At 42.0% G+C, this 25,274-nt stretch overlaps 2 protein-coding genes and 1 long non-coding RNA gene across 4 annotated transcripts; 1 reads left to right on the top strand and 2 right to left on the bottom strand.

Moving 5' to 3' along the window:
* Positions 1-282: 282 nt before the first annotated feature.
* On the bottom strand, positions 283-24,924 carry LOC144894637 (uncharacterized). Its single transcript, XR_013625288.1, has 3 exons — positions 24,823-24,924; positions 724-815; positions 283-557 (listed from the first exon to the last, which is right to left on the bottom strand). It is a non-coding gene; the product is annotated as an uncharacterized LOC144894637 (long non-coding RNA).
* rmnd5b (required for meiotic nuclear division 5 homolog B) lies at positions 1,467-8,377 on the bottom strand. 2 transcript variants are annotated; one of them, XM_058062838.2, is made up of 10 exons: positions 8,241-8,377; positions 7,094-7,274; positions 6,871-7,013; positions 6,657-6,794; positions 6,476-6,576; positions 6,236-6,402; positions 4,726-4,891; positions 4,512-4,614; positions 4,281-4,435; positions 1,467-3,048 (listed from the first exon to the last, which is right to left on the bottom strand). In XM_058062838.2, the coding sequence occupies exons 2-10, from the start codon at positions 7,230-7,232 to the stop codon at positions 2,985-2,987; spliced, it is 1,176 nt and encodes a 391-aa protein (XP_057918821.1). In that variant the 5' UTR covers positions 7,233-7,274; positions 8,241-8,377; the 3' UTR covers positions 1,467-2,984. The 2 variants fall into 2 exon arrangements, with proteins under 2 accessions (XP_057918821.1, XP_057918822.1); XM_058062839.2 differs by lacking the exon at positions 8,241-8,377 and adding an exon at positions 7,876-7,992.
* Positions 12,015-19,098, top strand: LOC131110661 (uncharacterized). Its single transcript, XM_078788370.1, has one exon. The coding sequence runs from the start codon at positions 12,019-12,021 to the stop codon at positions 18,676-18,678; it is 6,660 nt and encodes a 2,219-aa protein (XP_078644496.1). The 5' UTR covers positions 12,015-12,018; the 3' UTR covers positions 18,679-19,098.
* Positions 24,925-25,274: the final 350 nt, after the last annotated feature.

Raw genomic sequence — 25,274 nt, 5'->3', positions numbered from 1 at the left:
AGATCAAACTGCACAGCATATATCTGCTGCTCTGAATAAAAAAATAATTTTGAGTGTAAAAAATTTTTTTTTTTTTTTTGGTAGTCGTAACTAAAATGCCCGAGGTGGGACATCCAGGATGCACCCGAAGGCCCAGACGTCTGCCGCTCCCTCAAAGGGGCTTAAGGTCTCACAAAGTGTGCCAATAAAAAGCCAAGGACAAGCGCTTTATGGTGGAATGAACAAGAGAGCAGCAGAGGCTTTTGGAACTAATGTGGCTTTTAGAGGTTTAGCCTTGGCTGGATGCAACAGAGGATCCATGCTTGCTTAGAACGACTATGAACTACACTAGGAATAAGATACGCTACTTTCATTTACGTGGTATTATCTAGAAAAATGATTCACCGGGTCCCTACCTCGCCATTTAAAAAAATTATATAAACTGGCCTTAATATAACTGCAGAGCCCAGGGGAGCTTGAATGATTTGTTAAAGTGGGATGTGAGGAGATTCCTACCTCACATGGTACAATTCCGTAGGAGGGCTGCACCACTCAATTTGCCTGCTTTTCCGGATGAGCTGCAATGATTTAAAAGCAAGAAATCAGCACTTAAAATGAAGGTAGCTCCTTGCTGTTATAAACATTATTTACAGATTTTCATTAGTAGCTAAACATTGACAAATTGCTGTCATTCGGTGACAATAAGCAACTCGTGTGTGTGTTATGTTGGCGTAGCTTACATACTGAAAGCAGGAAGAGGCAGGATATAATGCTGGCAGTATGTTGAAATGTCAGCATCCCTCTAAGGAGCAGGAGGAAACCATTGCATACTGTTCCTGTAAGGTAAAAAAAAAAGGATTAGAACATACAAGACAGCAACAGTGACACCTTGTGGCAGGGTTCATTCATACTGTATTAGAATACTGCCATCTTACTGTATCATATTAACACTAACATCTTTATTAAAAAAATAAAATAAAAAGAATAAAATAAAGAAAGAATCAAGAATAAGATAATAATAAGAAATATTTTTCATTTTAACCCAAAAACTGAACTACTTATTGGAAAAACTATTCACTTCCTTGCAATTTCTATTTAAGTTTACATAAAGTTTAACAAAAAACATTTCAATAATATATAAAAACAGTCATTATTAACAGAGGCCATGCACCGACAGTACATTTTGAGAATAAATGTGATTTACAGTGAAACTAAGAATCCCATAAAGCTATTTTCATAACTTACCTCGCATACAAAAAACAAATTGAGTTAAAAGTGTAGCTAAATTATTTACAGCTTTTCTGTTAAGTTCCACAATAAAAAAACAAAAATGACACACAAATATAAAAATAACCAATGAAAAACTTATTTTCACTTATTTTCAGTAAACAGCAAAAAAAAAAAGTGTAAACAATTTGACTCAACATAATTCAACACATAAGATTTCCATTTGTAGTTTTACACATTTATAAGCCTTACAAACCACCTTGGAGTATAAAGTTTTATTTCTGATGCAAGTATATGAAACATGTCAGGATAAATATGTACAATAAAGTTGCATCACACACACACAGGAAAGCAGGAAATAAGAGAAGACTGTATAGAGAGCATTATAGGAGTCTACCTGAAGGGACCACACGACAATGCGATGAATGAAGTCGCAAACAAAGAAAGGAAAATCTTCTGAAGCTCCACACACACACACACATACACACACGCACGCACGCACACAATAAAATAAAAAAAAATGTGCTTTGATGCATTTCAAATTAAATCCAGAGAAGCTTTGTGTAACACTGAATACGCACTATATCTAAATGTTGCATCATGAGTGAAAGCTATGCTGGTGCAGAGCTAATGAGCCTCACCCCAATGATGTGAGGTGACACTGGCAACATGCATCCAGATCCCTGGGAGCGTCGTGCGAGTGTTCCAAAGAATTCCGCCTGTCTGTCTGTCTGTCTGTCTAATGAGCAGCTTATTCTTACCTATCATTAACACTACCTGTGTGTTGTGTCGATGAACCCTGAGAAAATAAGTTCAGGTTTATGATTTCTATTGCAAAGGATAAACCAAACCTATGGAGCATAGGTCATTTTAGAAGAATATATTAAAGAACGAATACGATAAATCAGCAAACTTCCCCCAACCCCACGACGAGTAAAGCTGAATCACAACCTACAGTCACTGCAACGCAGACCATACGGCTACCATCGCATCACTTCACATCTCCAAGTTCACACGGCGTGAAAAGCATTAGGATGCCAGGCGGCGTGAGGCCGTGATTTGGCAAGCTGTTAGTCGTGTTGATTACGCATGTTCACTCGGCTATTTTACATCAGCCTGTCGGGGCTGTGGCGATGAAGAATGGAAAGAAAGCACATTTCACAGTAGCATACATTTTCTATTTGTTGTGTTTGTTAAATACATGTGTGGAACAAGACAAATGGCTTCTATGAGGAGTATCTTGCTGGTGCAGTTTGTCACACAAGAAATAAAAAAAAAAATGTTCCATCGTTCACTAATGGCTGGATTTGACCGGCTCCACAAAATAATAGTCAGTAAAGCGCTACTGCACATTTCTTCTGAAAGGTTGTGTAAACCCACTTGCCAGTCCACATCATTCCAAAAAAAAAAAAAAAATAGAAGCAGTCTTTTGTCAGATACTACTCAAATAAAGCCCAGAGAACAAACACTATAAATAATAATTTCATTTCCAAAAAAAGTTTCAATGAATGATTCTTAGTCAGCGTCGCTTCTTAGTGAGGACATTCTCATAGCGCTCCTCGTTTTCCAATGCAGGTCGCGGTTGGGACCTTGGTTTGTACAGGGTGGCCATTGCTGTCCCATCAGCACTGAAGAGAAAACCTTAATGCTTACAAGAACGGGTCATGGGCCAAGGACAAGAGGAAAAGGAGGAGGAGGAGCGGAGTAACGGGGCCCTGGAAAAGCAAGGCGTTCCAGGGAACTTAATCCTTTCTCTCTCACAGAAGGAGTGTGCGCTATCAAAAGTAGATCTGCTTGGCGTGTGAGGGATTCTGCTCCATGGGGCAGTACGGGCACTTCAACCTGGCAGGATGACAAAGCACAGCGAGGAGGTTGATACGGTGGCTCTCCGCAATGAACACACATGTGGGGAGATTTGACGTGGGCTATGCAGCGCTTTTGCCACATACTGCTAGTCCGGATGTATAATGCTACCTCAAAAGTCTAAATGCATTAATAGGTTTAGGGTGTATACACTGAAAGAAACAGTTCATACACGAGTTAGAACCAAAATTAAACTAAACTAATTCATTCATTTTCTATCACTTTTTCCTCACGAGGGTCGCGGGGGTGCTGGAGCCTATCCCAGCTGTCTTCGGGCGAGAGGCGGGGGTACACCCTGGACTGGTGGCCAGCCAATCACAGGGCACATATAGACAAACAACCATTCACACTCACATTCATACCTATGGACAATTTGGAGTCGCCAATTAACCTAGCATGTTTTTTTTTTTAGAATGTGGGAGGAAACCGGAGTACCCGGAGAAAACCCACGCATGCACGAGGAGAACATGCAAACTCCACACAGAGATGGCCGAGGGTGGGGAAAGACAAAATAAGTAGCCAAAAAGTTACCACTTCCACACAAAATAAGAGGAGAACTCATTCATTCATTCATTTTCTACCGCTTTTTCCTCACAAGGGTCGCGCTAGGGTGCTGGAGCCTATCCCAGCTGTCTTCGGGCGAGAGGCGGGGTACACTCTGGACTGGTCACCAGCCAATCACAGGGCACATATAGACAAACAACCATTCACACTCACATTCATACCTATGAACAATTTGGGGCGGCTAATTAACCTAGCATGTTTTTGGAATGTGGGAGGAAACCGGAGTACCCGGAGAAAACCCACGCATGCACGGGGAGAACATGCAAACTCCACACAGAGATGGCCGAGGGTGGGGAAAGACAAAATAAGTAGCCAAAAAGTTACCACTTCCACACAAAATAAGAGAACTCATTCATTCATTCGTTTTCTACCGCTTATCCTCACGAGGGTCACGGGGGGTGCTGGAGCCTATCCCAGCTGAGATGGCCGAGGGTGGAATTGAACCCTGGTCTCCTAGCTGTGAGGTCTTCGCGCTAACCACTAGACCACCATGCCGCCCACTAAACTAACTATTAAACAAAATTAAATTAAATGACAAACTTACTGCATATGCATAATCTCGGTACTGTATATCTGATGATGTATTTAATTGCAAAATATTGCATATACACACTGAGAAAACAACATCAAAATGAGTGGCGACATACTTCCCAGCGTTGGTTAGTTTGTTGAGAGCATCTCTGGAGATGACGTGGCCACAGATGAGCTTCATGGGGGGGTTGCTCTCTGAGGTTTGCTGTCTGAGGATGGGGCAGGCGAACACCGAGTGGTACCAGCACTTCTTGCCGAGGTCAATTTCAATCTGCATATTTGGCAGGGTACAAATTAGCCAAGGGATTTACACTAACGGACGCTAACGGAGGTCAAAAGGAACTCACAGGCAGCTCGTCTTTGTGCGTCCAGACGCCGCTGCATTGTCTCTGCTCGATCACCTGCTTGATGTTCATCAGCACAGGCAGGGCCATGCAGCCTGATGCAAAGCTGGGGAAGAACATGTGGCATCTTACATAGCTTCTAGCCAACTACCTCCATCGAAATGTGGAGGTAGAACTTAATATTATTATTAAGTCATAGCAGAGGACATGTTCTCACCTAACACTTAGAGGAGACTCTACAGAGAGGCCCAGTAAAGCGCAGGCATCTCTGGTGAAGATATTACAAATCTCCGCCCACTGATTGGTTTCCAGCAAAGTACGGTATGGAGAGTTCTCGATGCCGTGACGCAGGTACACTAGACTGCCCATCAGGATCTGAATATCTGCAGGAACAACAGAGGATATGGCTGAAAATAAGGTTTAAAAAAGTGACATCTCACACATTTCTTATGACAGAAACCAAAAACTCAGTTTTACCTGTACACACACACAGTCTGAGCTTTGCGTCATGGACAATTTTGCTAATTTGATGTGGATGTCAACAACAAACTCGCCCCTTGCTTCAAAGTACCTCCAAGACCTCCAGTATTCAAGTGGTTGCAAGTTTCCATTTGCTGTTGCTTACCACCATTAATGGAAACAAATATTATCACCCTGCATCTTAAAATAACTACTTTCCTTGATGCTTAGAGTGCAGCTTCAGGAAGCATTGACTCGGACATCATGTTTCAAAGTCTTATACAGTGATTGTGGTGTGTTCTGGCAAATATTAAGTAAGTTTGATCAAGTGTAGAATTACTACAGCTTCCGTTTGGACTGCTTGCAAAGCGGCAGATCGGCACTAACAGGTGATGTAGGGAATACGGTTTATATACATCTTTCTTGACAGTCACCAAAACGTTTTGAAAGGCTGGATGGACTGCTGAGTGATGAAGAGCTGAAGGGCTAATTTTCCCAGAGACAAAAGTACCACAGAAAGCGACAATGAAAGAGAGAGACTGACAAAGTGTGTGACGAAGGGCTTATGAAACTGTTCAATTCTGATGCTGAAGAAGACTATTTTAATGGTTTTAGTTCCTAGGAGGAGAACGAAAACGAGGAAGAATGATATTTCTGGTAGACTACTGTTTCACCAGCACTGTTAAACTAGCCATATTACATACACTTTTTGAAAAAAATGCATTTATTTAAGTTTAAAAAAAATATTTGTGTACGAAATATCCATTGTTGCGAAGTGGACAACTGCGGCTTGGTGTATCTTACATACTGGTGTGTTCTATAGCCAGGAAATGACGGTACTGGGAAAAAAAATGGGAGAAACAAGGCAGAAGTTCACTGCCAAAAGTACCACAGAAAGCGACAATGAAAGAAAGAGACTGACAAAGTGTGTGACGAAGGACTTATGAAACTGTTCAATTCTGACGCTGAAAAAGACTATTTTAATGGTTTTAGCTCCTAGGAGAAGAACGAAAACGAGGAAGAATGATATTTTTGGTAGACTACTGTTTCACTAGCTGTGTTACACACATTGTCCGGCACTGTTGAACTAGCCGTATTACATACACTTTTTTGAAAAAAAAGTGCATTTATTTAAGTTTTTTAAAATATTTAATATATATGTTTGGTGTATCTTACATACTAGTGTGTTCTATAGCCTGGAAATAACGGTACTGGGGGAAAAAATGGGAGAAACAAGGAAGTTCACTCTTTTTCACTCCAGTGTTTACCTCTCTGGTGCTGAGAGGCAAAAGGCTGGAAGTGCCTGGAATACTGTAGCGCCTCCATCTGGTTGCTAATGCCACCACTCAGCAGGCTGATAAAGTACAAGCGATGCAATTTAAACTCTAAACTGCTGTTGAGGTCCAGAAGGCGCTGTCTGTTCGTCACTGCCCACCTAGAAGGGGTCAAAACACGGACGACTTTAGTCATAAAAGACAACAATTAACATCACGTTAAAGTAGACATACTCAAGTGCCGGCCTCAGGTTCTGCATCCTTAATGCTTCAAGGATCCTATTGAGCTCAAGGAAAGGCTGCTTCATGCTCATATCTATAACCACACCAGATTCCTAGAAAACAATAAATTTTGGCTTATTAAAATAATGCTTGTGTAAAATACATTACCCTACAAAACTTTTTTTTTAATTACCTGACAAAGATCTTCTGCTACACTGAGCATGCCTTGTCTGTACAAGTGTTCCACTATGGTTTCACTCAGGTGTTTCTGTCTATCTGGGGTGTCCCAAACTGTCTCTGCAACCACAGCACTAATCTCTGCATCAAAGTTCTGCAAAGACAAGAGAACACATGTCAGGTACAGTATCTGTGCTGGCTCCAAGTGTAACAAAAGGGCTAGAACATACCCTGTCGATGGCTTTGCCCACTTTGGAGACACTGCCGTGAATGTCCTTATGTCGAGAGGCTAACATCTGCACCGTCTCCTTGATATTCTTACAACACTGAGCCATAGTCTGAGACAGGACAGATAAGTCTCCATCTTGGACTCCTGATAAAAATAAAAAAAAGTCATCATCACATGTGATAAGACAAATACGTAATAATTGAATCAATCCACTTTTTCCTCACCGAAAGCGACAAGCTGTCCTCGTATCTCACAGACGCTTCGCAGGAGCTCGTCCAGCCTCTCTTCAGATTGGTGGCCGTACATGACGAAGCGATGGAGCACTTTCTCCAGCTCCCGTTCCACACATGCACACTGTTCCATGATTCACACTGGGACACACACCCACACCCACTCACAAAACACCTAAATGGGGGGCATAGATAAATACATGTTACCTTACTAACCCTAATAAGATGAAGCTTTTCCCATTGAAAAACTCCAAAAACAACAGGTTGTGTTATATTTGGTGTAAATGCAAACCAACGGGTGATGTCAAAAGTGGGTCTCACTGACACACAGCAGTGACTAAAAATAATAATAATAATAATAATAATAATACAAATAAACACGGTATTTATGTTATTAAAAACAGATTACTGAAATTCTTTTAATTTAGACTCAAACACTGAATGAGAAGAAACGAAGTGATTTCAATTTTATTGTAAATTTAAATACGACGAAAAACCAAACGAGAGACTTCTAGCGTCCAGAGGAACTACTGCAGTCTACCGGAAGGCCTGGTTAATGTTGAAGTCACACTATATTATTATTTGAGGCCTGGTGTTTACTCATGCCTCAAACAGAGGGAAATCAAATGTACTCATGATGTAATCTACGATAAAACAACACGCTTATTAGTTTTCCCGTAATCACAATCACTATAAGGTCAATATCCCAATGCAGTCTATTGTTTTCCAACTGTCTAGGCTACACACTTGCAGAATGCTAGCTAACAAGAACGTACCCTGTATTTTGATTCCGTAACTTTATTATAATCAAGTACAATTTGACATTTGCAGATGTAATGTCCACCCCAATGTATGCAGCGTTTCCACTATAAACACAGATATAGTGAAAGTGACCAATGATCCTGTCGCAGAGATAGCGTAAACAAACGGTATCACCGCTAATGATTAGCTACAGCAGCTAGCCGCCGCTCACTAGCTGACTTCTTCGGTTTTAGCCAGCTGCTGATCGCCTAGACAAGGCCCAAATTGTTTCGGAGGAAAATGACAACACACCAGGTTTGTTTCTCAGTGCTTTCCCGTCATTTAACATACGAACATTTAGGACTGAATATTCCCACATATTAAAACTGAACACACTTACCTAGCTTGAATAGTTAGCAAACATTAGCGTTAGCCACTTGTCAGCAGTTGAAAGCAGTCGTAATGCGGATGTTCCTGTGTCGCATCATCGTTGGCGTGATCACTTCACAATAAAAGTACCCATCTGCCACAATAAAATTCACCCCTTTTAAAAATGTTAGTCAAATCCCCTTCCTGAGTTCTATGATTACGGTGAAATTTAATTTACTTGTTTATGTCCTGTACAGCTATGAAATCTACGTGATAAAACCGCAACATAAAATACTACCATCATTATCATCATCGTAATTATAATAAAAATTACTATAATAATACTAATAATTATTACATTTATAACATTGGATAAATAATATAGTGTATTACATTTGAAATGAAATATGCTGCTGCAAATCACCTCTTTCATCTAAAATAATGTCTTTGAGAAGAGATCTGATGAATCTAAACCAGGGGTCTCAAACACGCGGCCCGCGGGCCAAATGTGGCTCGCAGTACACTAGTTTGAGGCCCCCGCAAGTTTGATATGGATGCTGTATGGTATCATGTACCCAGAAAAAATTATTACGTTTGATTAATGTTCATGTTAAAGGTTAAATAACTGTTAATAGTTATCCTCCCTATCCGTGTGGAAGTGGTAAGTTTTTGGCTATTTAAATTTAAAGGAAATAACTTGGAGGCTACCGTTTAGGTCGCTAGCTCTCGAGTTTGCGAGTTAGCATGTGTCTCAAGACCCTGCAGTTGCGCAATATGTTGTAAATAAAAAGAGTATAAATGTGACTATAGTCGTGTTTTGTCATGTCTACAGGGCTCTAATAATGCTTTGTTCATTTTAATCTAAAAAAAAATTGTCTACCCACCAACTATATGTGGTTTCTGAATTTTTTATTATTTGCCGTTTTATTATTATTATTATATTTATTTATTACTGATTGATTTTCTTTATTCTTGATTTGTTTATTTATTTTTCATCTTATTTTGTGCAGAAAAATAAAAATTAAGACATTTGAGAACAGTGGAATGTTTTATCAGAGCTTTTATTGTAGAAAATCGGAACCAAAGCACTGAAAAAGTTTGTATATTTTTCTGTTTTTAATAAATGCGTTTTTTTTTTGGGGGGGGGGGACCTGATGCGGCCCAGCCTTGCCCAGAATCTATCTCCAGTGGCCCCCAAGTAAATTGAGTTTGAGACCCCTGATCTAAACACTATTTCACAATGAATATATATAGAATTAAGGATGGAAACTGATCCAACACCGTTTATATCATTAAGCAACACTACCTTGCTCTATGTTAACTTCAAGTCTCATTCTATCAAGTCACGCTATAAATGTGCATGTTATGAGAGTAGACCGGACCCAAGATGTAAACGTTATAGACTGCTGAGTGAAATGGGCAAATGAGTAACTTTAACCTTGGCTGCAATCAAATATTTTCCATTAGCGTATGCTGAATGATGTAATAACAACTGAGAATTAATGTTGATCTCATGCGGTATTAGAGCAGAGACAGTTGGCTTATCCAAACTGACCAGCGTCAGACAGACATGTCCATGGCAGCCTTATGTGGCTTATTTCTGTACTACTGCCGACTTTAATAAATAAGATGAGCACACCGGTGCAGTGTTACATACAGTAGAAGTCCAAATGTGTTTTATTGGCTGTAGTCAAAGATTCGGTCATTAAGATCTGCAATCATGCAGGGTACCTTTCTCATGTTATGTGACCTGTCAAAGTTGGATGACCTTTGACCTGTTGTCCCCATTAAGCCCTTACTATGAATACACACATATACTTATATTTCAACTGTTGTAAGACAAAACTCATAATATAGAAGTGACTTTAACAATAAGTGGTTTGTACAATGTGCTTTGTATTATTTGCCAACCTGGCCGAGCAAAGCACCAAAGCTATTGCTATCTTCCTCTGATAGTACGGTTCCAAAAATAACTCGGCCCTGTGACTGAGCTGGCCCTAAGTGTCAGATTCCAGTCCCACTCATCCGTCCCGGCTGGATCAGCACCTGCTTCTAACTATAAACCCACCCAATGCCAATGCCCACCCGCAGCTCTGCTCAGCTCAGGGAAAGAAAAGTGAGTAGTAGGGTGGACTCACAAGGCGCTTTTGACCAAGGCCGATTCAAAAGGGAGGGGCAGAAACGGAGATGGGAGCACCAGGAGGATGCAATGTGTCCACAGTGAGAGATGCCCCTCTTTGCCTCCATGCCACTGCTTTGGTACTCTGAAGCAGTGAAGCTCAGTCACATTGTGAGCTACAAAGCTGCTCACTCTTGAAGACTTGGGGAGTGCTGTGGATTTAAAAGACTCTTTTTTTTGCCATAAAAATTGACCATATTGGATAAGACTCATCATATGCCGCAGGTACAGTACCGATCCTTCTGTACACTTTATTCAGTGATTATATTAAATAATGTGTGAACATTTTTTTCCATTCATTCTTATAGTAAGCCATAGGGAAGCACATTTTGTGATTATAACCATAGAAGAAGTTATGTTTAATTAAGTTAATTTAATTTTACCATATCACAATTTACTTTTATGCTATTTCAAGGCAATTTGATGGTGAAAAATGTGATTAAAGACCAGGGTTCAATTCCACCCTCGGCCATCTCTGTGTGGAGTTTGCATGTTCTCCCCGTGCATGCGTGGGTTTTCTCCGGGTACTCCGGTTTCCTCCCACATTCCAAAAACATGCTAGGTTAATTAGCGACTTCAAATTGTCCATAGGTATGAATGTGAGTGTGAATGGTTGTTTGTCTATATGTGCCCTGTGATTGGCTGACGACCAGTCCAGGTTGTACGTCGCCTCTCGCCCGAAGACAGCTGGGATAGGCTCCAGCACCCTAGCGCAACCCTTGTGAGGAAAAAAGTGGTAGAAAATGAATGAATGAATAAGTTCTCCTCTTATTTTGTGTGGAAGTGGTAACTTTTTGGCTACTTATTTTGTCTTTCCCCATCCTCGGCCATCTCTGTGTGGAGTTTGCATGTTCTTCCCGTGCATGCGTGGGTTTTCTCCGGGTACTCCGGTTTCCTCCCACATTCCAAAAACATGCTAGGTTAATTGGCGACTTCAAATTGTCCATAGGTATGAATGTGAGTGTGAATGGTTGTTTGTCTATATGTGCCCTGTGATTGGCTGGCGACCAGTCCAGGGTGTAGAAGACAGCTAGGATAGGCTCCAGCACCCTAGCGTGACCCTTGTGAGGAAAAAAGCGGTAGAAAATGAATGAATGAATGAGTTCTCCTCTTATTTTGTGTGGAAGTGGTAACTTTTTGGCGACTTATTTTGTCTTTCCCCACCCTCGGACATCTCTGTGTGGAGTTTGCATGTTCCCCCTGTGCATGCGTGGGTTTTCTCCGGGTACTCCGGTTTCCTCCCACATTCCAAAAAACATGCTAGGTTAATTGGCGACCTCAAATTGTCCATAGGTATGAATGTGAGTGTGAATGGTTGTTTGACTATATGTGATTAGCCTGTGATTGGCTGGTGACCAGTCCAGGGTGTACCCCGCCTCTCGCCCGAAGACAGCTGGGATAGGCTCCAGCACCCTAGCGCAACCCTCGTGAGGAAAAAGCGGCAGAAAATGAATGAATGAAAATATGATTAAGTATTACTATTATTACAGTATTGTTGAAGTTATTGTACAAATTCAATAGTATTATTCACTATTATGGATTATAGTATGTGAGTACCGTCTAGTTGACCTTATTTCATTTCAGGAACAGAACAAAGAGCAGGACTAGCGAGGCAGACTTTGGACGAGTGATGGACAGCTGGACTCTTCAAGGGGACAGCTACTCCTTCCTACGCAGTGCCCCCCGCACCCAGTATTCCTTGTGTCATCGGGACGGCACCCCTAACCACGTTGAAATATTTGACATCATCACTTCTCCTATCCAACGTGGGTCCATCTCTGAGACCACTTGTCTGTGTGACATATTCGGGGATGATTCTGAGTCGCCTTCACTGTCCAGCAACGCTGCCGTCGAAACATTTGTCCATTTGGCAACAACAGCCGCATCACCGCCGGTGGATGATCTGAACGATTCTTCAGGTTCGTACCACACGGCGCCGTGCTCCAGTGAAGGAGAAGAAGGGCTTGACGACCAAGCAGAGAGGATTCAGAGCCCTCCACTGCAGGGTGAGCCCAACATAGCGAGCTCTGAACTTCCTAAAGATAGTAACTCCAGTTTTGAGTGGAAAAGTAAATCACCCGTGCCTCAGGTTTTTAGGGAGAGGACACCCTCGCCTGGACAAAAAAGTCCATGTTTGAATTCTGTTTGTGTTGAGACGAGATGTTCACTCTCAGAGCTTCATCCAGAACAAAGTAGAAGTAACAGCCCCTCAAATCAACCGTTAAGTCAGAGTACTTCCCCTGCATCTATGAACTGCAATATCGCATCTTCTTCTGAATCGGTGAACCTCCAGTCCGAGGCTTTCGAAGAAGAACCTACTGATGTTTCTTCTCAAGCTGGATTCAACCTTCCGTGTTATTCTCCTTCATCTGGTTATACCAAGTCTGGACATTCTGTTCTCGCTCCCGGATTGAATAATAGGCGTTCCTCACCCGATTCTCCATCATCGTCGCCGTTCCTTGACCTGAAAGGAAGGGTGTCCCTACCTGATCTTATGAGCAGGGGTTCTACACCTGATATACAAGTCCAAAACCTGATCCAAACCTCAGAGTCGGTTGAAGATCTCACCAAAGAAAACCTGAACGGAGGTTTGGAAGCTGATATCGTCAGTGCTGCGTCAACACCTGCCCCCCGATACACGCCCCCGTCCCCTGTTATTGCATTAATCCAATCCAATGAGAAGAGTGTTTTTCCTGAATTAAAGCACACCTCTCCATCACCTGACCTCCTGGGTGTTCCATCAAGAAATTCCTCACCTGGAATCTCCAGGCCGAATTCGACATTTTCTGAAATAATCACCCAGGTTTGTTCACCTGTGGTCAGCTATAGTTTATCTCCATCGCCTGGAATTAGGAGCACATGTTCTTCCGTTGAGAGTACACACACGGCTCCTTCACCTGAAATCCGCATCACGGCATCTTCACCTGAGATCAAAAGGAAAGAATATATCGCTGAAGAGCACACAACACAAGATTGTTCTCTCGTTGAGTCATCAAGGAGTACTACCTCGTCCCCTCATAGTACAGAGATTCCTTATTCTGGAATATTCCGTACACCCGAGTCTGACAGGACACCAGCGTCTCCTGACGGACAGAGCACTGTATCAGGCTTCATGTGTGCTGAAATAATTCAGTCCAGATCTGAAACATCTTCACCTCAATCAACACGTCACACTCCGTCACCTGAGTTGAGGTATCAAAGCCAAAGTTCTTCACCTGAGCACAGAAGTCGAGATCCATCACCGACCGTAGACTCACCGGTGCAGAGATACAATCAGTGTTCATCATCGACCGTTTCACCTGAGCGAGTTATCACCTCCTTAACTGATGTTCCAGAAACACAAGACCACATTGAGGTGGAAACATCTGAATCGGACAAGGTAGAAAAATCACATCTAATTAAAATCAGTTCACCTGGTGCGCAATTTCGGTCACTAGTGTCTAATTCACCGTTTTTGGCTAAGGAAAAATCGGACAAATTATTGATTCCCCAACATCCAAAGAACAGAATTCGAATAAACGAGGAAAATCCAAACTATTTTAATGGTTCTGCTATGGAAACCAAGTCTATTCCCGTTCGTTTTCTTCTCAACGGTGCAGCCAACAAATCTCTACTCAGAGAAGAAAAACGACTAAATCAACATACGCATCATATATTGAGGTCCGATAACAAACGGTCACACTGTGCGGCGGATCATTCAAGGAAAAAACCCGGACACGGAGCGAGATTTGCACAAGATACGGCTCACAATGTAAACAGTCGGAAAACTCCTTCCCCGCCGCTGACCAGATTCACGCCTGTACACATTATAGCCCCAGAGAAACCACGCAGACGCTGGCAGAGCAGAGGCCACCCTGACTCTGTAGCATCACAGAGTGGTTATTTAAAGGCTGTGACAAATACGGAAAACCCCGCTGACAATAATAGTCCGCCCCACAGCGTCACACCCGGGAAGCAATCGGAGATAGAGAGGAAAATACAGCTGGAAGAGGAGAGAGAAAAGCGATTGAGTGGCATGGAGCGAGAAAGTCAAAGGGAGGGGTGGAAGGAGTGGCAAAAGGATGCCGGTTACAGAGAGGAACAGGTTGAGCTGTCGTTCAATTCCCGAAATAGAAAAGGCCCTGCGAGTCACGGTCCAGCCCCCACAAGCAGAGAGAGTCGTCAGGGAATGCCAACCGTGCATTCCTATTCCGAGACTTTGCCTACCGCCAGACAGCCGCAGGAACAGCAAAGTGTGCTCAAATCCGCTTCCCAACAAGACAAGAGTAGTGGTGGTCCGATTAGGCGACTTCAGCCTCCCGCACCGCAGAACAAGATCAGTGCTCGATCGATCCGGAGTTCCAGCTCCAGTATGGGAAGTGAGTTGGATGAAGCAGACAATGAAGTGAAGTGGCTCACAGACGTGGCTTTTCGGAGCCTCTCCAGCCCCGAGTTAGATTATCTCGACATGTACAACTCCAGCCACCGATCATCTACCAACATCTCACAACCGTCGACTCAGGAGAGCCCAGCGGGGGTCAGCAGCGCCTGGCCCACTTATGCTGACTTTCGGGGTTCTGCTTCCAAGCTGGATAACGACGAGTTCTCGTTCCAGCAGCAGCTTCTCCACCATTCGGACGAAATGGATCCATCACGCTGCAACGAGATGGGAAGCTTTGAGTGCATCGATGTAGCGGTGGAAAGAGACGACTCCAGGAAGCTGAGAAGAGGAGTACCAAAGAGACAAATCCAGTTGAAGAGAAAAGAAAGTAAGGATGAAAGCAGGGAAAATAACAGTCCTGGAATTCCTGTCATGGAGAACAACGCTTCACTAGAAAGGCATTCCCGGGAGGCATTCCTGAGACAGTACAGTACACCAGCAGAAGTCCAAGAATCTTACACTGCTGAGCTTTGCACCGATCCCGAGTACAATGAAAGAAAAAACAAACTACAGAAATCAGTTTCTCTGGATGAAACATCTTCAAAGACCAAGATGGCAACTTGCCTTATAAAAAGCGTTCTGTCGAAGAAGATGCAAGGTGCTGATAAACAACCTGATGAGCCTGATGGAGAGGAAGTGGACCCCACTTTTGGGGAAAACAACACCATCGAGGACCCGTCAAAAGATCCTGATGTGAAAGAAGAACAAATCCAAAGACATGTCAGCGACAATTCCAACCGACAAAGTTCAAACAACCGAGAGTCTGATTCTCCGGATGGGAATAAAACCTCACAAACATCTGAAATCAGATCCCAGAGAAAAGGTGGAGATGACAGGAAAACATGGCAGGAGAGCGACGGAGGCGACTCGGCAAACGCCAGGAACCCAGAAGCTCCTTCTGCTACCAGGATGACCAACCAACAACTGGAAACACAGGAACGTGAACTTAAATGCGGCGAGAAAAAGAAAGCCTCCCTCAATGTTTGCCTTACACCCGAGGCAGAAAAAAATCTCGAAGCATCTCCACAACAGAATGAAAAAATCCAAGAGCCTAATGAAGATCTAAAAATGGAAGAAAATAAACAAAAAGGCCCAATCCACAAAGTCAGAGATGTTCGAAGGCTTGTCAAGAACACATATAATCTGTCCTTCAAAGCGACCGCTTCTACGTCGCCCTCAGATATTAATGAAAACAAAAATGATAATTTGAATGAGAATAACGAAGATGGAACAAAAGAGGATGAGATGCGAGGGGAAAGAACAAACAAGTGCGTGGCGGAGAAGAGCGAGGAACCAAACATGGAAGTAAACGATGAAAGTCCACCTCGGCAGAACAAAGAGAAGCCTTCATCTCAGTTACATCCGATGCAAATACAATGCAAGGCGGTTTGCTGGAGAGATGACAAAAACAAAAACCATAAAGACTTCGGTGATAAGACACCGACGGAAATTGAACAAGGGACACAAGAACAACCTGCTAAGGAAGCAACTACCAAGTCTTCAAGTCAGACTTCTAATATGGAGCTAAACGATGACACGGTGATGAGATCAGACAGAAAACCTCCCAAGCTAGGAAGTCTTCCCAGTAAGGAACGAGAAGTCTCCACTGCCGTTGTGTTGATTCGGGATGGATCCAACCAAGCAAAGACTAGTGAACCACAAATCCAGGAAGTGGTGCAAACATCTCCGCAGGTTCAAGCTTCCTCAGCTTCACCTCATGTCACAACCCCTGGAGGTGTCCAAATCCCTGGTAGTCATTCAGTGTCCATGTTATTAAAGGAGAAAGGCTACCAAGCTGATATTGGAGCAATGGTGGCTGAAAGTCGGAATTCTGCAGAAGGAAAAGATGCCCCACGGAAGCACGTTAATTGCTTAGAAATCCCACTTCAGACACCTTCAAATGAACCCCGTAGAGAGAAGACATTCTCTTCTTCATCCGCTATCTCCAGTCCGTTATTGTCATGTGACCATGAGGATAAACCACCCAAAACCACAGAAAAGGAAATCAAACCAAATGTAACTCTTCAAGGATCTCCACAGGACCAACTTCCGGTTCTAAACAAACAAAAGCAACATGGAGATTTTGAAGCAGTGAAAAGACAGGACCCCACTTTCCCTCCGAGGTCCCCCGCCGTACGACGATTCAGACCTCAGCCCATCGAGGTCAAGTCCCTTTCAAAAGAGACCACAACCAAAAGCAACAGGTTACAAACCATAGAAGTTAAATCTATTGCAAAAAATTCGGAAAAACCGATTGTGCCTCCAAAACCGACGTGCAAGTTCAAACCTGCAGATTTCGGCACCAAGACCGGTGACGTTCCACCGAGTTTCAAATGTGATGAGAGACCTCAAACAATTGTAGTGTCATCTCCGACCATCTACAGAAAGATACCCACTGAGGCCACGTCAACGTCAACGTCAACGTCAACGTCAACGTCGACGTCCAACCAAATGAGGAAAATTGCAGTGTCGGCCGTATCCAGCATCAAACCCCCGCCAAGCAAAATAACAACAACAAGCATCTCAAGCGTGGTAAACCAGTCAGGAACCGAAGCTTCTAAAGACAGAAGCGAGGAGCAGCACCCTGTGAGATCGGCGAACGCTACATCAACAAATGATGATGATCTTATTGAAAACCAGGACCGTGAAGGTCCACACACAGGTGCCGTGGAAGCAAACACAACTGAAGCAGCGACGTCGACAACTTTAAGCTACGCCAAAGCTTCTTCTGGTGTCTCCACAACTGGATACGCACATCAACAATACCGGAGATCATCGTCCAGCGAACGCACCCAAAGGTTTGCAGATCGTTTTAATACCTCAGATGATCCTCCGAGTTACGATGAAAGAGAGAGCTTCAGTCCCCTCATGCCGGATTTAACACCGAGGAGGTCAAATCGCTATCAGAACCCCGCCCACGTTCCTTGTTCCTGTACAGTTGGCTTCCCACCTCCTCCTCCACCTCCACCTCATCATCATCATCATTACCACAGCGCTCACAACGTCACCCCACCAGCACCTCCACACTCCCCAGGTCATGTCATACCTTACCAAGCCCCGCTTCGTCACCACCAATGCAGACCTGATCCTCAGAGCTTCCAACCCAGCTCATCACCAAAGTCAAGTCCTCACGGTCCAAGCCAGCCTCCCACTATTTACCAGCCCCACGCGGTTGATCGCGCCATGCCGCTTGACCCCAGGCGGCTACCTCCGCACAGATCCCCCCAACAGCAGCAGCCTCCTTATAGTGATTCCGGGCACAGTCACTCCCCTGGCTTGGGTCCCATAGACCCCCAGTATCTGTACGGGTCCGAGTATGGAGGTGACAGCTCCAGTTTGTACTCAGACAGCAACTACGGACAGACACCTCGTAGAGTTCTACTGGATCCAGAAACTGGGAAGTATTTTTACATCGAGGTTCCAATGCAACCTTTAAGGAAGATGTTATTTGACCCAGAAACCGGACAATACGTGGAAGTTCTCATCCCTCAGCAAGCCATGTCTCACTCAGGTTTATATCCTCCGTCAGCAGCTCCATACTCATCCCTCCACAATCCAAACATGTACGGGTCTACTCCACAATACATGCCCTACAATACGGCTCCACCTGCTCAGCATCAGCCGCCCCGATATCCCGATGCGTCTGCTACGTCATCGATGCACCCAAATGGGCCCAGTAGCAGCTTCAGGAACTGTTCCGGTCAGGGGTCAAAAACCGAACCCCAAAACCATCCACCGCTGGATCAGAGCTACCTGGATGGTATGTATTATGTTCCCACAGGGATGAACACGAGCTCCAATGCTACCCCTTCAGTCTACTACCATAAACATCCCGCCAGCCTCCCCCCATCGGGGGGGAAAAGGTCCTGAAATAGAGGACACGAGCCGTCTTCCTGGAGCCTGTGGAGTTTTAAATACACGCTGTATAAAAGGGGGCGCCTAATGTTAGCTTCTAATGTTATTTGAGTTTTCATGTCGCAATTGAACATGGTTGTTGTTTATGTGCTGCTGCTACTTGCTACTAACAATACAATAAAAACACAATTATTGGCATAAATATGAAAAATACATATCTGAATATTCATATTTTATCACTTTTGATACTAAAGAGTACACTTGCAGGTCATGCAGATACATTAAAAAGGTGGTTGCAATTGTGTGTACTTTATGATAAAAATGTGCCCAAAAAACTTGAAACTGGCAATGTATAAGTACCTCGGTTACTTTGTCATTGTATTTCTTGAAAAAAAAACTGCATTTTGTGTACATGATGCCAATAAATTTGTCGAGAAAATGTTTTTTTTCTCCTTTTTCTAACTGATTCTTGTAGACAAAGGGTGACCACTATTATATACAGTGATAAAGTACATACAGTATACACGCAGTACATATAAAGTACATATCCATATTGTGTATGCATTTGTTTCGGATATGTTTAACAATTAGTACAATGTTTTTTTCTTCTTCCATAAATGTAATTGTAAGGAAGACTACAGATTAATTAAGATTAAGATTAATTAAGATTAATAAATAAATGCTGAATGCATAATCAATAACCTATTAATTATCATCAGTGAATGAACTGTATTGCTTTGGCATATATGCTTCTCCTGTTGAGATTAATAATTAATTACATTAATAAATATACCAGATACAAGATTAAAAAATAAAAAACAAAGAAACATGTTTTAAAGAAATATGGTTAAACATATTTAAATTTTATACATTTTAACGTAATATAAGACCTAAAACTACAACATTAAAATGTGTACATATTACATAGTACGGTATTACAAATGTATATCTATGACATATATAATATAGAGCACATACAGTGTCTATCATGCAGGTGTTATATTTGCATATGTCAGTGTACCAGATTGACCACTAGAGGGTGCCATATCCCAATAGATCTCAGCACTGTAGTCATGTCCAGTAAGTCAAAGCAAAGCACTCTTTTATGGTTTCCCTAATTAAAACCTCACCCTGATTATTGAAAGCAGAGCCATGTTGTTTGGACGTAATGAAAAACTTCACTTTGAAGTGAGTGGCAGTAAAATTAATTAGAGGTGTGTGTGTTGTGGGTTGTTGCACAGAAAAGGCTGTTTAATCTATAAAGCAAAGCAACACAGGAAGTTAAGGTCACTGTGTGTAATTGTACATAAAACTAAGCATAATTATATTTTTTGTACTAATATTGTACTGATGTAGTGTTTACTGAGGTATGATGCAAGAATGACTCAACGGGAGAAATAGCAAACCGGTCAATATAAACAATGTCAAGTAGTCCACTGATGTTGCATTTTCCATGGCTGATAATAACGTAGCATAGCAAATAAACTTTGATCCAATATGACACATAAAAAGGTTCAGAGGAATGCTGCGTTCAAGAGCGGGGCCTTGATCCTGTACTGTCACCGTTGCGATAACAGGAACCACACCTTCTCAACACAGGTTGTAATCTACGTCTGACACACCTTTACACACACACATGCATGCTTCAGATGTGTCATTTTGTCTTTTGAAATCAATTAGAATCAACCGATATCAGCATAAAAATGTGATATCGATGATATCGGTAATTTTTTTCATGAAAACCAATATAGAAGATATGTCATGTATATCGATATCGGCAATTGAGAGTTGGACAATATCAATTTTCGGCAAAAAAGCCAATATCGGACATGTTTAATTTTAATATTTTCAAAAAATATGTAGCTTAATTCTACCACAAGCTTTGCAAACATATATGAATTCATTAATCATGTTATTGCACAGTTTAATATGACACATCTAATATATTTTTTTTTGCCAAAATTAAGCATTTTCGTGCAAAAAAAAATACTAAAATACAAATACAAGGGGTTAAGAAGACACATTCAATATGCAATATTCCACATTGGTCACTAGGTGTCACTTTCAGTTCAAGCGCCAGACTTGATCACCAGAACAACAGGCTTTTATTGCAGGTTTGTATCACCTCAAAATCTAATAATAAGCTACTGCTAAAGCTCAACTCTGAACCTGTGCAGTCACTTCCTGTCCGTTATTTCAACACACACACATACAGGATCTACTCTATTTGGTAATAAAGGTGACTATAGGGCTGTTATTTCATGTCTAAAGAGCTCTAATAACTTTGCGGAAATTGACTTATCACGGTCGGGTCTGGAACCAATTAACCGCGATAAACGATCTGTATTTGACCTGCACTCGGCCCTGCAGCCTTGGAACTTGCAAGTTCAGTTTGCCGGGCCAGTGGAAAAATCTTGTGTCCACACCGGAATGCCAAAGAGTGTGGGTGGCATGGGCCAGGCCGTGAGATAAGAACCAGGTGGAGGTGATAATGGGCCAACTGTTTGGATAATTAGATGTGTTTCCTTGCGGTTTCCGCTGATCACGTCCTTTTATTGCGGCCAGTAGAAAGAGGCGGGCGGATGTTTGGAGAAGAACAACCCAAACGACTGATTACTGTATTGTTGACTCACGGAGGCGTAAAGCAGCTTCTTGTCAATCATGATGTATTGATCACGTCATGATCTCGATTACTCCTAACAAGCACGTCCTGTATGAGCACAAAGGGTAGAAATGGGTAGTTACTGAGGAACTAAGGCACATACATTTAGAGTAGTTACTTCGAAACTAATGAACTAATAAGGAACTAAAGAGCAAAGTAGTTACTGAGGGCCTAAGGGGCATACATTTAGAGTAGTTACTGAAGAACTAATGTGTAGTTACTGAGGCACTAAGGCACATACATTTAGAGTAGTTACTTCGAAACTAATGAACTAATAAGGAACTAAAGAGCAAAGTAGTTACTGAGGGCCTAAGGGGCATACATTTAGAGTAGTTACTGAAGAACTAATGTGTAGTTACTGAGGCACTAAGGCACATACATTTAGAGTAGTTACTGAGGAACTAATGAATTAATAAGGAACTAAACAGCAAAGTAGTTACTGAGGGCCTAAGGGGCATATATTTAGAGTAGTTACTGAAGAACTAATTGGTACTTACTGAGGCACAAAGGCACATACATTTAGAGTAGTTACTGAGGAACTAATGAACTAATAAGGAACTAAAGAGCAAAGTAGTTACTGAGGGCCTAAGGGGCATACATTTAGAGTAGTTACTGAAGAACTAATGGGTAGTTACTGAGGCACTAAGGCACCTACATTTAGAGTAGTTACTGAGGAACTAATGAACTAATAAGGAACTAAAGGGCAAAGTAGTTACTGAGGGCCTAAGGGGCATACATTTAGAGTAGTTACCGAGGAACTAATGGGTAGTTACTGAGGAACTAAAGCACATACATTTTGAGTAGTTACTGATGAACTAATGAACTAATAAGGAACTAAAGAGCAAAGTAGTTACTGAGGGCCTAAGGGGCATACATTTAGAGTAGTTACTGAAAAACTAATGTGTAGTTACCGAGGCACTAAGGCACATACATTGAGTAGTTACTGAGGAACTAATTAATTAATAAGGAACTAAACAGCAAAGTAATTACTGAGGGCCTAACGGGCATACATTTAGAGTAGTTACTGAGGAACTAATGGGTAGTTACTGAGGCACTAAGGCACATACATTTAGAGTAGTTACTGAGGAACAAATGAACTTATAAGGAACTAAAGGGCAAAGTAGTTACTGAGGGCCTAAGGGGCACACATTTAGAGTAGTTACTGAGGAACTAATGGGTAGTTACTGAGGAACTAAAGCACATACATTTTGAGTAGTTACTGATGAACTAATGAACTAATAAGGAACTAAAGAGCAAAGTAGTTACTGAGGGCCTAAGGGGCATACATTTAGAGTAGTTACTGAAGAACTAATGGGTAGTTACTGAGGCACTAAGGCACCTACATTTAGAGTAGTTACTGAGGAACTAATGAACTAATAAGGAACTAAAGGGCAAAGTAGTTACTGAGGGCCTAAGGGGCATACATTTAGAGTAGTTACCGAGGAACTAATGGGTAGTTACTGAGGAACTAAAGCACATACATTTTGAGTAGTTACTGATGAACTAATGAACTAATAAGGAACTAAAGAGCAAAGTAGTTACTGAGGGCCTAAGGGGCATACATTTAGAGTAGTTACTGAAAAACTAATGTGTAGTTACCGAGGCACTAAGGCACATACATTGAGTAGTTACTGAGGAACTAATTAATTAATAAGGAACTAAACAGCAAAGTAATTACTGAGGGCCTAACGGGCACACATTTAGAGTAGTTACTGAGGAACTAATGGGTAGTTACTGAGGCATTAAGGCACATACATTTAGAGTAGTTACTGAGGAACTAATGAACTAGTAAGGAACTAAAGGGAAAAGTAGTTACTGAGGGCCTAACGGGCATACATTTAGAGTAGTTACTGAGGAACTAATGGGTAGTTACTGAGGAACTAAAGCACATACATTTTGAGTAGTTACTGAGGAACTAATGAACTAATAAGGAACTAAAGGACAAGTAGTTACTGAGGGCCTAAGGGGCATACATTTAGAGTAGTTATTGAGGAACTAATGGGTAGTTACTGAGGAACTAAAGCACATACATTTTGAGTAGTTACTGATGAACTAATGAACTAATAAGGAACTAAAGGACAAGTAAGGACAAGTTACTGAGGGCCTAAGGGGTATACATTTAGAGTAGTTACTGATTAACTAATGAAGAACTAATATATGTTCATAACATACAGCAGAAATGGCAATATTTCACACACAGTGGCAAATGGTGATTAATCATGATTAATTAATTGGTCTCACTTCAAAATAAGGTGCACAAAAATGCTGTAGTTACTGAGTAAGTAATGAGTAGTTACTGAAAAACAAAGTAACTGAAATTTAGAGTAGTTACTCATGAAGTAATGAAGACTTTAGAGGAACTGATGAGTTGTAGTAGTTACCGAGGAACTAGAACACATTATGTTAGAGTAGTTACTGAGGAAGTCATGAAGAACTAATATATGTTCATAGCATACATCAGAAATAGGCACATTTCACACATAGTGGTGATTAACGGTGATTAATCATGATTAATGAATTTGTCTCACTTTAAAATAAGGTACACAAAAATGCAGTAGTTACAGAGGAACTATTGAGTAGTTCCTGAAACTGAGAGTAGTTACTGAGGAACTAATGATGAACTAATGAGTAATGGTTAGGGTTAGGTTGGTAGGTTGGTTCCTCGTGGACTACTGCCAACAACTACATGCAAGTGTAACCTGCATGAGTTTCCACCAGAGAAGCACAACCGACATTTTAAAGCGCATGCAGAGTTCGATGCTGGATGCTAACAGATGATTTCATTCTGTACTAATTAAAAGCAGACGACTCAGTGGTTAATTGGAGTATTTAGAGTACTTTTCATGTAATTGATGACTGCATCTCAGTAAAGTTGGGTTCTATTAATCTGGGGATATTTGTCTCTTATCCTCCAAGGCTGGCTAATAAATGGTTCAACCTTGGTGGACGTCTGCCTTCTCCGGAGCGCTAGTCGAGTTTCATCATAGCGAACACGGTGACATCACTCTATGCCATGACTTTTACGATATAGAAATGATTGGAACAAAAGTGCTCGTGACCTCTGTGTAGTTTAGTAACCCCCGCGAATGAAGTAGCGTCTGGGTGAGTCTAATACATCTGCAGATATCATCAACTACATAGGATAATCAAGATCATAAAAAGTGAGAGTAATGTTCTCATGTCGCTCTCTGAGTCACGTTGGTGATTGCAAGAAAGAACAAGATACAAAGCTGTCAGAAAAAAAATAAAGCCAGCGTGAGGCTCATGTTACCTGTACAGCATGCCCATAAAAGGCATTTGCTTCCTGCATACACACACGTGCGAACATGCCCTCATTGTGACATGCAGTGCAGGTGAGTGAAGCAATGAAAGAGACAAGGGGTGATGCGTGTGAACACCTGAAACCTGCCATCCAACGTTCACTTTGCTAGCCCCGCAATAATAAAGGCTCTTTATTGGAAAGCCTGTATGGACTCTGCAGCAGGTGGTAGGCCTACCTGTGTGACAGTTGAATGCACGTCTTCTTCTTTTGGCTTTGTCTGATCCTCAACCACATTATAAATAATCTATGGTGACAAGCATGCCCAGCGACACAGGAGTCATCTGTACACAAAAAGTACAAACACAATCATTGTATTAATACTTCTCTGTTATTAGCATCCTTGTAAAAACATACTATAATACAGCTGCTTAATTGTAAATAATAATATTATACACAGCCTAGCCAAAAACTGACAACCCCTTGTTTACCTGTTTGTTTAGCATTATCAGAGCCCTCCAAACATGAAATAGCATCCCTATATCCACCTTTACACTCATTCATTCATTTTCTACCGCTTTTTCCTCACGAGGGTCGCGGGAGTGCTGGGGCCTATCCCAGCTGTCTTCGGGGGAGAGGCGGGGTACACCCTGGACTGGTCGCCAGCCAATCACAGGGCACATATAGACA

The sequence above is a fragment of the Doryrhamphus excisus genome, linkage group LG22 (assembly GCF_037039965.1).
Source record: "Doryrhamphus excisus strain RoL-2023G ecotype Guam linkage group LG22, RoL_Dexc_Guam_v1.1, whole genome shotgun sequence".
Taxonomy (NCBI): Eukaryota; Metazoa; Chordata; class Actinopteri; order Syngnathiformes; family Syngnathidae; genus Doryrhamphus; species Doryrhamphus excisus.
Note: the sequence above shows the minus strand (reverse complement) of the source record. Positions and strands in the feature narration are given on the sequence as shown.